This window comes from Chlorocebus sabaeus, chromosome 28, assembly GCF_047675955.1.
Source record: "Chlorocebus sabaeus isolate Y175 chromosome 28, mChlSab1.0.hap1, whole genome shotgun sequence".
Classification (NCBI taxonomy): domain Eukaryota; kingdom Metazoa; phylum Chordata; class Mammalia; order Primates; family Cercopithecidae; genus Chlorocebus; species Chlorocebus sabaeus.
Window position 1 is genome coordinate 9508685 of NC_132931.1, and position 15780 is coordinate 9524464.

Consider the following 15780-nt stretch of genomic DNA (forward strand, 5'->3'; position numbering starts at 1 on the left):
TTTTTTTTTTGAGATGGAGTCTCACTCTATCGCCCAGGTTGGAGTGCAGGTCGGCTCACTGCAACCTCCACCTCCTGGGTTCAAGCAATTCTCCTGCCTCAGCCTCCCGAGTAGCTGGGACTACAGGCACCCGCCACCACATCCAGCTAATTTTTGTATTTTTAGTAGAGATGTGGTTTCACCATGTTGACCAGACTGGTCTCAAACTGCTGACCTCTAGGGATACACCCGTCTCAGCCTCCCACAGTGCTGGGATTACAGGCACGAGTCACCACATCCAGCCAAATGTTTGCTGAATTCTTATAGCCCCAGCATTGTCCAAGGCTCTGGAAACACCGTGGTGGACAGGACACCATCCCTGTCCTTAAGAAAGGTGAGTATAGAATTCGAGCGTAAGTGGAGAAAGAAGAAAGAGAGAAAGAGAAGGAGAGGAAAGAAGGAACAGAAGAAAGGGAAGGAAGGGAAGGAAAGAAAGGGAAGGAAGGGAAGGGAAGGGAAAGGAAGGGAAAAGAAGGAAAGAAAACAGAGAAAGAAAAGAAAAGAGAAAAGAAAAGAAGACAGACTGGGTGCAGTTCCTCACACCTGTAATCCCAGCACTTTGGGAGGTTGAGGTGTGCAGATCACTTGAGGTCAGGAGTTTGAGACCAGGCTGGCCAACATGGTGAAACTGGTCTCTACTAAAAATACAAAAATTAGCCAGGTGTGGTGGCACGTACCTGTAATCCCAGCTACTTGGGAGGCTGAGGCAGGAGATCACTTGAACCTGGGAGGCGGAGGTTGCAGTGAGCTGAGATTGCACCACTGCCCTCCAGCGAGGGCAACAGAGAGAGACTTCGTCTCAAAAAAAAAAAAAAAAAAAAAAAAAAAAAAAAAGAAAGAAAGAAAAAGAAGAAGACAAAAAAGGAAAAAAAAAAAAAAAAAAGAGAGAGAGCAGTAAGGTGAGAGGATGGAGGATGTAAAGAAACTCCCTGTCTGCTGTCCCAGTGAGACCTAAACATGGGGAGCCAGAGAGGGGAGTCAGAGGAGGCACAGTGTGTTAGGACGGGTTCCCCAGCCCTGGGAAGCTCTTCCTGGAGGAAGTAGCATCCTGGCTTGTGTGCAACAGAGACTGAGCAGAATCAGGAAAATATAAACATGTCTCGGCCGGGCGCTGTGGATCACACCTGTAATCCCAGCACTTTGGGAGGCTGAGGCAGGAGGATTGCTTGAGCCCAGGAGTTCAAGACCAGCCTGGGCAACATAATGGGACCCTGTCTCTACAAAATCTTAAAAGTCAGCTGGGCATGGTGGCACGTGTCTGTAGTCCCAGCTACTTGGGGAGGCTGAGGCGGGAGGATCACTTGAGGCCAGGAGGTTGAGGCTGCAGTGAGACATGATCACACCACTGCACTCCAGCCTGGGTGACAGAGTGAGACCCTGTCTCAAACAAACAAACAACTAAAAAACCGTGTCTCCTGGAGTTGGAAGAAAAACAAACTTTTGTTTGTTTATTTCCAGTTAATCCATTTACGCTGAAAGCAGTTCTAGGGGAGTGGTTCGTTCGTTCGTTTGTTTGTTCTTCCTTCCTTCCTTCTTTCCTTCCTTCTTACTTTCTCGCTTTCTTCTTTTTTCTTTCTCTCTTGCTTTATTCTTTCCTTGTCTTTTCTTTCTCTTTTTTTTTTTTCTTTCTTGCTCTCTTGCTTTCTTCTTTCTTTCTTTCTGTTTCTTTTTTCTTTTTTTTTTTGAAACAGGGTCTCCCTCTGTAGCCCAGGCTGAAGTGCAGTGGTGCAATCTCAGCTCACTACAGCCTCCAGCTCCTTGGTTCAAGCGATTCTCCTGCCTCAGCCTCCCAAGTAGCTGGGACTATAGGCATGCACTACCACACCCGGCTAAGTTTTGTAATTTTAGTAGAGACAGGGTTTCACCATGTTGCCCAGGCTGGTCTTGAACTCCTGACCTCAAGTGATCCACCTACCTTAGCCCCCAAAAGTGCTGGGATTACAGGCACGAGCCACCACACCCGGCCGAGGGGGGTTTTCTTATCCCCTTTTACAGCCTAGAAAACTGTGGTTCAGAGAGGGAAGGTGGTTTGTTCGCGGCCACAGAACTCATGAATGGCAGAACCAAGACTCAGAGCCGGATCTGTGTCATGCCTGTGCTTTGTGCTGCCTCTGAGAGTCAGTCTCAGAGTCCTATCCCCACAACCCTTACGCTGAGAATGAACCTTCAGGGTGACTTTCCCCAGACTTTGTCCCGAAGCTAAAACTACTCTGTAGTTAAGGGACAATATCAGAGCCAAGGGCAAATAGCAGCTAGATAGATAAGGGGAGGCATCTGCAGGTTAGCAAAAGTCAGCAAATTCCCTTCCAACTTTCAATCAGCCAATAAAAAAAGGGAAATGCAGCCCATCCCACCAGCTTCCAGAACATAACAACAAACTGCCGCTTGCCTGGGAGAAGCGCGGCTCTTCCCCATTCTGAGTCTTGAGAGAAGTTTCCGCAAGCAAGATTGTGACCGGGCCATGACCCATAGCAAGAACTGAATGTTCCTTTGGGTTTGTGATTATTCAGAAGTTAGAAGGCTGGGGAGAGAGACTTCCAGGGAATGCCTTTTTAGAGGCTGAAAAGCTTTATCTGCAAAGTGGTTATTTTCCTTGGCAAAAAAGAAGCAGCAGGCTGGCCGGGCACGGTGGTCCATGCCTGTAATCCCAGCATTTTGGGAGGCCGAGGTGGGCAGATCACCTGAGGTTGGGAGTTCACAGACAAACCTGACCAACATGGAGAAGCCCCGTCTCTACTAAAAATACAAAAATAGCCGGGCGTGGTGATGCACAACTGTAATCTCAGCTACTTGGGAGGCCGAGGCATGAGAATTGCTTGAACCCAGGAGGCGAAGGTTGCAGTGAGCCGAGATTGCCCCACTGCACTCCAATCTGGGCAACAGCGTGAGACTCCATTTCAAAAAAAAAAAAAAAAAAAGGAGTGGCAAAAAGTGGAAGATGGAATTAGTAGGAGCCAGGGGAGGAGAGGGCCTGGGGTCCTCTTGCTGGTCGGCTTGGGGCTGAGCATTTGGGGAACTCCAGCCTGGGCGATAGAGTGAGATTCCATCTCAAAAAAAAAAAAACACAAAAAAACAGGTTGCAGTAAAGAAGCCAGCCAAAACCCACCAAAACCAAGACAGCGATGAAAGTCACCTCTGATCCTCCTCCCTGCTCATTATACTCTAATTATAATATATTAGCATGCTAAAAGACACAGCCACCACTGCCATAACAGTTTATAGATGCCATGGCAATGTCAAGAAGTTACGCTATATGGTCTAAAAAGGCGGAGGAATCCTCAGTTCCCTGAAAACTCATGAATAACCCACCCGTTCTTTAGCACAGAATCAAAACCAACTGTAAGGATGCTTATTCAAGCACCCCATGCCACTGCTGTGCCTATGGAGTAGCCATTCTGTATAACTCTACTTTCTTAATAAACTTGCTTTCACTTTACTCTATTTGTCCTGAATTCTTTCTTGCACTAGGTCCAAGAACCGTCTCCTGAGGTCTGGATCGGGACCCCGTTCCTTGATAGTTTGTATGTCCAGCAAATTACTAATCATATGTGTATGTTTTTTGTTGCACAAATAGTATCATACAGTACGTACTCTTGTGCATTTTGATTGCTTTCATTTAAAAATAGATCTTTGGCCACGCATGGTGGCTCACACCTGTAATCCCAGCACTTTGGGAGGCCGAGGCAGGCGGATCACGAGGTCAGGAGTTCAAGACCAGCCTGGCCAACATGGTGAAACCCTGTCTCTACAAAATACAAAAATTAGCCAGGTGTGGTGGCGGGTGCCTGTGATTCCAGCTATTCGGGGAGGGGCTGAGGCGGGAGAATTACTTGAACGGGGGAAGCGGAGGTTGCAGTGAGCCAAGATCACGCCACTGCACTCCAGCCTGGGTAACAGAGCAAGACTCTGTCCCCCGCCCAAAAAAAAAAAATAGATCTTTATCGAGTCATCTATGAATGGGCAAATGAACTTGTTGCCAGTTTTCCACAACTACCGATATTACTGCAATAAACCTCTCTGCCCAGGTACCTCTTTGCATTTGCATAGGGTTCCCTTCAGGAAGTGGAGTTGCTGAGTCAATAGATATGTGTGTGAAGCATTTTAGCAGATGCTACCAGATCATCCTCCAAAGAGGCTGGTCCAGTAGATGCTTTAGCTGGTAGTGCAACAGAGTGCCAGGTTCCCCACACTCCCAGATGCCTGCTACCCTCTTCTTCTGTCCCGCCTGCTTCAGTCCTCTCATGGTCACTGGCTGGAGTATAGCCACCATGTGGTACAACCTCTGGGGAAATAAATGAAGACCACCCAAATGAAAACTAACACACTACTTATTCAGAGCTTGTTACAGCAAGGGGGTCAGCCTCCATCCCTTGAAGAGACTCAGAGGCAGGCAGGGGAGGGGGAACACTTTGCAGCAGGAAAAAGGGAAGGCACAGGGCTGCTTTGTTTTATTGATTTCCTTATTTTTGAGACAGAGTCTCACTCTGTCACACAGGCTGGAGTGCAGTGGTGCGATCTCAGCTCAGTGCAAACTCTGCCTCCCAGTTCAAATGATTCTCCAGCCTCAGCCTCCCGAGTAGCTGGGATTACAGGTGTGCGCCACCACGCCTGGCTAATTTTTGTATTTTCAGTTGAGATGAGGTTCCACCATGTTGGCCAGGCTGGTCTCAAACTCCTGACCTAGTGATCCACCCACCTTGGCCTCCCAAAATGCTGGGATTGCAGGCATGAGTCACTGCACCCAGCCTGATGGACCACATATACAACGGTGGCCCCACCCCATAAGATATAATACTAAATTTTTACTCTACCTTTTGTATGTTTAATGTGTTTAAGGAAGGAGACCACTACTACTCCTGCTGCCCTCCTCCCCCCACCTTGCCTAGTTCACAAGACAGGAGGAAAGAGAGAAACAAACAAAAGTAAGATAAATAGCCAGACAACCTTGGCACCACCACCCGGCCCTAGGAGTTAAAAAAAGTAGTAATAATAACATCAACCCCTGACCTAAACTACTTGTGTTATCTGTAAATTCCAGACACAGTATGAAAAAAAGCATCGTAAAACTTTTTGTTCTGTTAGCTGATGCATGTAGCCCCCAGTCACGTTTCCCACGCTTGCTCGATTTATCACGACCCTTTCACGTGGACCTCTTAAAGTTGTAAGCCTTTGAAAAGGCCAACTATTTCGGCCGGGCGCGGTGGCTCAAGCCCGTAATCCCAGCACTTTGGGAGGCCGAGACGGGCAGATGACGAGGTCAGGAGATTGAGACCATCCTGGCTAACATGGTGAAACCCCGTCTCTACTAAAAAAATACAAAAAAACTAGCCGGGCGAGGTGGCGGGCGCCTGTAGTCCCAGCTACTGGGGAGGCTGAGGCAGGAGAATGGCATGAACCCGGGAGGTGGAGCTTGCAGTGAGCTGAGATCCTGCCACTGCACTCCAGCCTGGGCGACGGAGTGAGACTCCGCCTCAAAAAAAAAAAAAAAACAAAAAAAGGCCAAGTATTTCTTTTTCGGGGAGCTCGGCTCTTAAGACGCGAGTCTGCTGATGCTCCCGGCCGAATAAAAAACCTCTCCCTTCTTTAAGCCGGTGTCGGAGGAGTTTTGTCTGCGGCTCATCCTGCTACATGTTCAGATACACAAATACTTATCATCGGTTGCAGTTGCCTCCAGTGTTCAGTACAGTCACACGGTTGTACAGGTTTGCAGCCTAGGAGTGTAGCCGTCTAATAGGTTATCCTTGCCTGCTGCCTAGACAGAGCCAAGTTATCAAGACGGGGGAACTGCAATAGAGAGAGCTTAATTCATGCAGAGCTGGCTATAAAGGAGACCAGAGTTTTATTATTACTCAAATCAGTCTCCCTGAGAATTCAGGGATTGGAGGGTTTTTTTGTTTGTTTGTTTGTTTGTTTTGTTTTTTGTTTTTTGAGACAAGGTCTCACTCTGTCACCTACGCTGGAGTGCAGTAGCGTGATCTCAGCTCACTGCAACCTCCGCCTCCTGGGTTCAAGTGATTCTCCTGCCTCAGCCTCCCGAGTAGCCGGGATTACAGGCACACAGCACCACGCCTGGCTAATTTTTTTGTATTTTTGGAAGAGATGGGGTTTCACCCTGTTGGTCAGGCTGGTCTTGAACTCCTGACCTCAGGTGATCCGCCCACCTCGGCCTCCCAAAGTGCTGGGATTACAGGCATGAGCCACCGTGTCCGGCCCTAACTTGATGACCTTTCATTGGTTTTACGAGAACAGTTTAGTTTTGGGGAAGGGCTATTACCGTTTAAACTATAAACTAAATTTCTCTCAAAGTTAGCTTGGCCCATGCCCAGGAATGAGCAAAGACAGCCAACCTGTGAGGCTAGAAGCAAGATGGAGTCAGCCATGTCAGATTTCTCTCATGGTCATAATTTCCTCAGTTTTAATTTTTGCAAAGGCGGGTTCAGAAGCAATAGGCTAGACCATCTAACCTAGGTGTGTAGGAGGTTAGCCCATCTATGTTTGTGTGAGTCCACTTGATGTTTGCACAATGATGAAATCATTTAATAACACATTTCTCATATAATGCTTGAGCAATGCGTGTCTGCGTCATTGGCTTTCTGTGGTTGGTTCTGAGTTGGAAAAGTGGGGAGAATAGGGAAGCTGGCAGCGACTGAAACCATCTTTGCAAAAACCATAATAGTGAGAAAATGATGGCAATGAAAGAGAGCTGACACAACTAACCCCCATCTTGCCTTTAATCTCTAAACTGCCCTTGGTCATTCCTGAGCTTGGACCAAGCTAACTTTGGGTGAAATTTAGTTTACAGTTTAAATGATAGTAGCCCTTCCCCTAAATTAAACCACCTTTGTAAAATGCAAGAAAGACCACGAGGTTCGGAGGATGAGAGGGGCCTGAATTCTGCTAAGATTTGGGTAAGTTACCAGTCATTGTTCCAGAAGTCACAAGATCTGCAACTTCTCCAATTACTCATGTAGATAACATCACTATTGCAGAACCTGTGATAGACTTTTTTTTTTTTTTTGAGACGGAGTCTTGCTCTGTTGCCTAGGCTAGAGTGCAGTGGCGCGATCTCAACTCACCGCAAACTCTGCCTCCTGGGTTCAAGCAATTCTTATATCTCAGCCTCCTGAGTAGCTGGGATGACAGCTGCATGCCACCATGCCTGGCTAATTTTTGTGTTTTTAGTAGAGACTGAGTTTCACTTTGTTGGCCAGGCTGGTCTTGAACTCCTGACCTCAAGTGATCTGCCTGCCTCAGCCTCCCAAAGTGCTGGCATTAGAGGTGAGAGCCACTGCCCCCGGCCTATGATAGGCCTTTTAAGATGTGTTTTTGGACTGGGCACAGTGGCTCACAACTGTAATTCCAGCACTTTGGGAGGCCAAGGCGGGTGGATCATGAGGTAAGTAGATAGAGACCATCCTGGCTAACACGGTCAAAACCCGTCTCTACTAAAAAATACAAAAAATTAGCTGGGTGTGGTGGCGGGCACCTGTATTCCCAGCTACTCGGGAGGCTGAGGCAGGAGAATGGCATGAACCCAGGAGGCGGAGCTTGCAGTGAGCCAAGATCGCGCCACTGCACTCCAGCCTGGGGGACAGAGCAAGACACATCTCAAAAAAAAAAAAAAAAAAAAAAAAAGATGTGTTTTCAGACTTTTGCATTTCTGACTGTTTGATGATTCCACCCAGACCAGTGACTCCTCTGTGGCTCTACCCAGAAGTGGACTCAATGTAAAAGGACCATTTTCCACACCCCTATGATTGCATCCCCAACCAATCAGCAGCTCCCATTCCCTAGCCCCCTGCCTATCAAACTATCCTTGAAAAACCCTAGTCTCTAACTTTGGGGGAGGCTGAGTAATAATAGCACTCCAATCTCCTGTACAGCCAGCTCTGCATGAATTAAACTTCTCTGTTGCAATTCCCCTGTCTTGATAAATTGTCTTTACCTGGGCATTGGGCAAAATAAATGCATTGGGTGGTTACACTATGGACCAAGCATAGACTCTCCAGGATGAATGCTGCAGAGGCTGTGGTGAGAGTCCTGTGGTCTCATGCAGTTGGGACACTGTCTGTATTTCAGTCTCATCCCTGAATGCTCTGGTTCTCCTCCCTCCTTAGGAACATGCTTTCTCTCCGGGTGGAACCCCAGTCGCCATTCAGGTACCAACTCTGCAAAGTTGGTTCTGCAGGCTCCTTCTTCCCATCAGAATGTCCCCTGCTGTGTATTGTTTTGCTTTGCTACTTACTCTGCTTTGCATTAGACTTACAATAACTTTAGTAGCTACTGCATATGCAATGCCCACTACTGGGCCTCTGTGGTGCTCTGTGGACTCCTGGCTGCCAGTATGTGGCTCTCTGTGCCTTGGGGCTTTTTTTGAACCATGGAACTTATTCTGCTCCCACTTGCTGAAAGCCCACCCCTCACATACAGCTGGCAAAGACTGATGGAGTGGGTGTGTACTTCCGAGGGGGATGGATCTGTAGGTTGATGGATCCCCACCAGGTTACTTAAGGGTATATGTTGGCCACACATGGTGGCTCATGCCCGTAATCCCAGTACTTTGGGAGGCCAAGGTGGATGGATCATTTGAGGCTAGGAGTTTGAGACCAGCCTGGCCAATATAGTGAAATCCTATCTCTACTAAAAATACAAAAATTAGCTGAGTGTGGTGGCGCACACCTGTAATCCCAGCTACTCAGGAGGGTAAGGCAGAGAATAGCTTGAACCTGGGAGGCGGAGGCTGCAGTGAGCTGAGATTGCCCCACGGCACTCCAGTCTGGGCAACAGAGCAAGATTCCATCTCAAAAAAAAAAAAAAAAAAAAAAAAGGTATGTATGTCAGAGGCGTGTGACCCAGAGCAACTCCATCTTAAATACAGCCTAGGTAAAATGAGGCTGAGACCTACTGTGTGTATTCCCAGATGGTTAAGGCATTCTAAATCACAGCATGAGACAGGAGGTAGGCACAAGATACAGGTCATAAAAGACCTTGCTGATAAAACAGGTTGCGGTAAAGAAGCTGGCCAAAATCAACCACAACCAAGATGGCGACGAGGGTGACCTCTGGTTGTCCTCACTGCTACACTCCCACCAGTGCCATGACAGTTTACAAATGCCATGGCAACATCAGGAAGTTACCCTATATGGTCTAAAAAGGGTAGGCATGAATAGTCCACCCCTTGCTTAGCATATCATCAAGAAATAACCATAAAAAATGGGCAGCCAGTGTCCCTCAGTGCTGCTCTGTCTATGGCGTAGCTTTTTTTTTATTCCTCTGCTGTCTTAATAAACTTGCTTTCACTTTACTCTATGGACTCGCCCTGAATTCCTTCTTGTGTGAGATCCAAGAACCCTCTCTTGGGGTCTGGATCGGGACCCCTTGTATGTCTGCTGCTTAAACCTCACCTCCCAGGCCATGGTGCTGAGCCAAGGGGCAGGTGTCTCGGAGAACCCAAACGTCCCAGAGCGGATCCAGGAACATAGCCAAGGCAAACAGTCTCATTGTGTACAATAAGCAAAGAGCCAGAAAATTAGCTTCAAAGCAGCATAGAGACGGGTAGCAGGGCGGGTCTCTGAAGTTGTCCTGCTGCTAGCTAGGAGTCCTTGTATGTAAATCCTCATACACTTACCTACTCGCCATGCTGGACTTGTCTGAGTTCTCTGGTCTCGGCTCTTTCCCAGCTTGGGAGAACGTTCTTCTAGACAATCGCGAGTTTTCTGCATGACAGGGTCTCATGCCACTTTCCAGTGGTTTGAGCTCTGATTGTCCTCTACTAAATCATGCACTTTGTATTTTAATTTTTTATTTTATTTTTATTTTTGTGGAGACGAGGCTTCGCCATGTTTCCCAGGCTGGTCTCAAACTCCCAGGCTCAAGTAATCTGCCTGCCTCAGCCTCCCAAAGTGCCAGGATTACAGGCATGAGCCACCATGCCCCACTGATCATGCGCCTTTTTTTTTTTTTTTTTTTTTTTTTGAGACAAAGTCTTGCTCTGTTGCCCAGGCTGGAGTGCAGGCTCACTGTGGCCTTAACCTCCCGGGCTCAAGTAATCCTCTCATCTCAGCCTCCAAAGTAGCTGGGACTACAGGCTTGCACCACCTCACCCAGCTACTTTTTAAATTGTTTGTAGGCCAGGCACAGTGGCTCACACCTGTAATCCTAGCACTTTGAGAGGCCGAGATGGGCAGATCACTTGAGGTCAGGAGTTCGAGACCAGCCTGGCCAACATGGTAAAACCCTGTCTCTACTGAAAATACACAAATTAGCTGGACGTGGTGGCACATGCCTGTTGTTCCGGCTACTCAGCTGAGACAGGAGAATCACTTCAACCTGGGAGGTGGAGGTTGCAGTGAGCTGAGATGGTACCATTGCACTCCAGCCTAGGAGACAGAGCAAGACTCCGTCTGAAAAATAAATAAAAATAATTTTTGGGGGGGGGTAAAGAAAGGATCTCCCTATATTACCCAGTCTGGTCTTGAACTGCTGGGCTCACAAGATCCTCTGGCCTCCTAAAGTGCTGAGATTACAGTCATGAGCCACTGCACCCAGCCAGAGAACTGGAAAGCTGCACCATGTAGAAAACTTACGTATTTGGTGTCAAAACTGTTGTGGGCCTAGAAAGAGTTTTTCTCTTTCAAGGTCATGCAACTTGTAAAGCAGAATTGGCATTGAACCCACAGTGCTCTTGATTTGTGAGTGTGTTCACGTTATAATTCTAATTCTTTGAAGCAAAACATCATCGTGTATCATTTTTTAGCCTCCTAATACCCAGCCTGACCTGGGCGTGGTAGCAGGTGCCTGTAATCCCAGCTACTTGGGAGGCCGAGGCAACAGAATCGCTTGAATCTGGGAGGTGGAAGTTGCAGTGAGCCAAGATCACGCCATTGTACTGCAGCCTGGGCAATAACAGTGAAACTCCATTAAAAAAAAAAAAAAAAAATCAGTTTGGGGCCAGGTGCAATGGCTTACACCTTTAATCTCAGTGTTTTGGGAGGCCAAGGTGGAAGAACTGCTTGAGGCCAGGAGTTCTAGGCCAGCCTGGGCAACATAAAGAAAATTAAAAGATTAGCCAGGTGTGGTGGTACACACCTGTAGTCCCAGCTACTTAGAGAAGCTGAGGTGGGAGGATTGCCTGAGTCCAGAATTTCGTGGCTGCAGTGAGCTATGATTACACCACTGCTCTCCAGTCTGGGCAACAGGTGAGGCTGTGTCTCAAAAATTTTTTAAATTATTTAATTGAACCTAGCTGTGCATGTGTATTTTCAAAGTCAATAACAGGACTCTCAGCGGCAGGCCAAGGTCACTCCCAGATGCCTTGGGCTCCGGCTGTCTTCTTCCCCTCCAGTCTTGGAGAGGCAGCCTGGGATGCTTTCTGGGCACATACACCGTTGGTCACAGCCCAACCCTACCCACTCCAGGAGAGTAAAAAATATACAATGCCAGGCGCAGTGACTCACACCTGTAATCCCAGCACTTTGGGAGGCTGAGGCAGGTGGATCACCTGAGGTCAGGAATTCGAGACCAGCCTGACAACATGGTGAAACTCTGTCTCCACTAAAAATACAAAAACTTAGCCGGGCGTGGTGGCAGACACCTGTAGCCCCAGTTACTCAGGAGACTGAGGCAGAAGAATTGCTTGAACCTGGGAGGCGGAGGTTGCAGTGAGCTGAGATTGCACCATTGCACTCCAGCCTGGGGCGGCAAGAGTGAGACTCCATCACAAAAACAAAAGAAAAAAAAACAGAACACGCAAGACACAACAACCTTCAAAGAAAAAAAATCTCATTTTATTTGGACTATTATTTGAGAACAGCAACTTTGTCTACACTCTTGATAAACCCACACAGTATCTCATGCATAGAAAAAAAAAAAAAAGCTAGGGTCTTTTCTTCCCCTTATCCCCCCACCCCATCTTCCCTTCACCAAAATGTTGGGTGAGCCCAGATTTAAAGGCAGAACAGGCCCTTGGCCCCAAGACAGCATGGAGCAAACTGTCGCAAAGCAGGGAATCTCCTTAAAGTCATATCTTCACCAAAAGATTAAACTACCCAGGCTGGCCCTTCACCACTGGTCCTCCACGTTCATTTCTTTTTTTAAAAAAAAAAAAAAAAAAAAAAAAAACAACTGGCCGGGCGCGGTGGCTCAAGCCCGTAATCCCAGCACTTTGGGAGGCCAAGACGGGCGGATCACGAGGTCAGGAGATCGAGACCATCCTGACTAACACGGTGAAACCCTGTCTCTACTAAAAAATACAAAAAACTAGCCGGGCGTGGGGGCTGGCGCCTGTAGTCCCAGCTACTCGGGAGGTGGAAGCAGGAGAATGGCGTGAACCCGGGAGGCGGAGCTTGCAGTGAGCTGAGATCCAGCCACTGAACTCCAGCCTGGGCAACAGAGCGAGACTAGGTCTCAAAAAAAAAAAAAAACAAAAACAACACTATGATTTACTTTTTTTTTTTTTTTCAACATAAAAGTTTGAGTAGGCTGGGTGCGGTGGCTCACACCTGTAATCCCAGCATTTTGGGAGGCTGAGGCAGGTGGATCACTTGAGGCCAGGAGTTTGAGACCAGCCTGGCCAACATGGTGAAACCTCATCTCTACTAAAAATACAAAAATTAGTTGTGCGTGGTTGCGCACACCTGTAGTCCCAGGTACTTGGGAGGCTGAGGCAGGAGAATCACTTGAACCTGGGAGGCGGAGGTTGCAGTGAGCCGAGATTGTGCCACTGCACTCCAGCCTGGGTGACAGAGCGAGACTCTATCTCGGGGGGAAAAAAAAAAAAAAAAGCATCAGAACCAGGTCAGGAGAAGGGCAAAGAGTTGCCACTGCTCTCCTTCTGGGATCTTCTCACCCAGCTCCAGAAAGGCAAGGGGCTTTGGATGCTTGGAGCCATTGCTCAGCTCCCGGGGACCACATCACCTGCTCCCTCGAGTTTTTCATAGAAGAGACACATCCCTGGAGAGTGTTGCTAAGAAACAGGAAAATTAGCTCTTCCCCCCATCACTATGGCTTCCCCAGACCCCGAGCAGCCTGCCAAGCAGCCCAGGCCCAGACTCAGGGCTGGAGGGCTGGGCGGTGATTAGAGGGTGGTTTGGTTGCCAGGATCTCTCTGGACAGGGCCCTTGACACCCACTGCCCTGGCCCTAGGGGAAGCCTTCTTCTGCTTGGCATCCAGGTTCTTCATGTACCTCTGGACCCATGCCTGCTTGGGGTCGCCACAGAACTGCTGGCCCTTCTTGGTGGTGAAGCTGTGGAAGAAAGGGACAGGGGATTAGCTGAGGTCGACAGGGACCTTGGGCCACTCAACTTCATGGTGGGGAGGATGTGGACGCCCAGAGACAGTAAGGCCTTCTCGCAAGTTGCTGAGATGATACCATCTTCATTTTTTGACACGGTCTCACTCTGTCGTCCAGGCTGCAATGCAGTGGCGATCACAGCTCACTGCAGCCTCAACTTCCCAGGCTCAAGCGGTCCTCCCACCTTAGTCTCCTGAGTAGCTGGGACTACAGGAACATGCCACCATGCCCAGCTATTTTTTTTTTTTTTTTTTTTTTTTTTTTTGCAGAAACGGAGTCTCATTATATTGCCTAGGCTGGTCTTAAACTCCTGGCCTTAAGCAACCCTCCTAGGTCAGCCTCCCAAAGCACTGAGATTACAGACGTGAGCCACTGCACGTAGCTTTATCATTGTATTTCTACTTCATGCCTCTGTTTACAAAATGAGTTCACAGTTACTACCTATGAAGCTATTTGGAGGACAGACACATGTCGACCCACGTGACCTTGAGCAAGTCACCTTCCTGAGCCTCAGTTGTCCTCTGTAAAATGGGAACAACCATCCCTACCCCATAGAATTGTTGAGAGAATTAGATAAGACATTGTCCTGTGCCCCCGAATGGTGCCTCGTTGTATATTTGGTGCTCAGTAGATATTGAATCTAAATCCTTCTCCTGGTGGCTCACGCCTGTAATCCCAACACTTTGGAAGGTCGAGATGGGCAGATCGCTTGAGGTCAGAAGTTCGAGACCAGCCTGGTCAACATGGTGAAACCCTGTCTCTACTAAAAATACAAAACTTAGCCAGGCGTGGCGGTGCGCACCTGTAATCCCAGCTACTCGGGAGGCTGAGGCATGAGAATTGCTTGAACCTGGGAGACGGAGGTTGCAGTGAGCCAAGATTGCACCACTGCACTCCAGCCTGGGTGAGAGTGAGACTCTGTCTCAAAAAAAAAAAAAAAAAAAAAAAAAAAAAAAAAAAAAAATCCTCCTGGCTGGGTGTGGTGGTTCGTGGCTGTAATCCTAGCACTTTGGGAGGCTGAGATGGGAGGATCACTTGAGCCCAGGAGGTTGAGGCTGCAATGCAATGAGCTATGATCATGCCACTGCACTTCAGCTTGGGTGACAGAGCAAGACCCTATCTCCCAAAAAAAAAAAAAAAAGAAATAAAAGAAACAAAAAAATAAATATATCCTCCTTCTAGTTTTATGGGCAAGGAAGTTGAGGACCAGAGAGGGGAGGTGACGTCCCCAGGGATGCACACAGCCAGGGCCGGCTGACCTTGCTTCTCAGGGACACTGGAGTGGTACCTGCCCCAGCCCCTCTCCTACCACATGCCCATGAAGGATACCCACATCACTCCCACATTGAGGCACGTGCTCCTGTTGGACAACTGGTAGCTGACTACTCGGTTCTCAGGAATTCTCTTGGAAAGAAATGACATGCAGCAGGAAGAGGGGATGACCACAGAGCCTAGACGAGGAGAGAGAGAGAAGCCACGTCTTTTCCCAGCCTCCCCTCGGCTCTGGGCCTCAGAGCTGGAGCTTGAACCCTGCACCAAACACCACCAGTCCATTCACTGGGCTGCCCTTTCCCCAGCGCTTTCCTCCAGCCCCAGGCTGGTCAGTCCTGCACCCTCCACTGTGCCATCCCAGCCATGCCCTTGGAACTGCATCCTGCCCGAGGTCTTACCCGTAGGGATGATGTGGTGGGCACAGACACCAAGGAACAGAAGGCTGGTTACGATGGTCATTGGGCCTGCCATGTCCCAGAGAGCAGAAGCACCAGCTCGGGGCTCAAAGCCAACGTGCAGGAGGAAAGGACCTGGGGATAAAAAGCTTGGGTCCTTGCAGAGCACCCCAAACTCCCTCCCTCTGCCCTTTATAGGGCAACTAGAAGGAAACACACCCCCAAGCCTCCTCCACGCTTCCTTGAAAATCCTGAGGCCTGTGGTCTGGAAAGAGGAAGTTGTTGTCCCGTTGTTACCCAGCTGAGTCAAGGGTTATTTTGGGCTCCGAACAAAAGAGTGGGGGGAGGGGGCATCACCCCACCTCGGCCAAGTTCAAAGGTGTTGGATGCATTGTCAGAAGGCCCATGGGCCCCTGGCTGTGTTGGCTACTCCCTGTGGGATCCTGGATAAATCACTCATCTCCCTGAGCCTCAGTTAGTTCAGCTGAAAATGGGCAGAGTCATCCCTATCTTCTCCCTTCCATTCATTCATGCTTTCATTCATTCACCCGATTCTTTGTTACGCATGTGCTCTGTGCCAGGCACTGGGAGGATTCTAATGGGGAGACAGATGTGTGATCAAGGGTGTGTAACAGTCAATGAGAGGTCAGCTGGGCTCGGTGTCTCATGCTTATAATCCCTGCACTTTGGAAGTTTCAAGTGGGAGCATCATTTGAGGCCAGGAGTTTGAGACCAGCCTGGGCAACATAGCAAGACCCTCCTGTCTCTACAAAAAATAAAAA

General features: G+C 48.5%; 1 protein-coding gene across 1 annotated transcript; it reads right to left on the reverse strand.

Annotated features, from left to right (window-relative positions):
• Positions 1 to 12873: 12873 nt before the first annotated feature.
• On the reverse strand, positions 12874 to 15151 carry CCL24 (C-C motif chemokine ligand 24). The gene is made up of 3 exons (XM_008018364.3): positions 15002 to 15151; positions 14665 to 14782; positions 12874 to 13283 (listed from the first exon to the last, which is right to left on the reverse strand). The coding sequence occupies exons 1-3, from the start codon at positions 15072 to 15074 to the stop codon at positions 13115 to 13117; spliced, it is 360 nt and encodes a 119-aa protein (XP_008016555.1). The 5' UTR covers positions 15075 to 15151; the 3' UTR covers positions 12874 to 13114.
• Between the last annotated feature and the right edge of the window lie 629 nt (positions 15152 to 15780).

Excerpts from the sequence above, each read along its gene's own strand:
- CCL24 (XM_008018364.3), bottom strand. The coding sequence starts at position 15,074 with ATGGCAGGCCCAATGACCATCGTAACCAGCCTTCTGTTCCTTGGTGTC. Across the intron at positions 14,783-15,001 it reads CCACCACATCATCCCTACGG|GCTCTGTGGTCATCCCCTCT; the intron begins GTAAGACCTCGG and ends CTCCTCGTCTAG. Across the intron at positions 13,284-14,664 it reads TGCCTCAATGTGGGAGTGAT|CTTCACCACCAAGAAGGGCC; the intron begins GTGGGTATCCTT and ends TTTCTTCCACAG.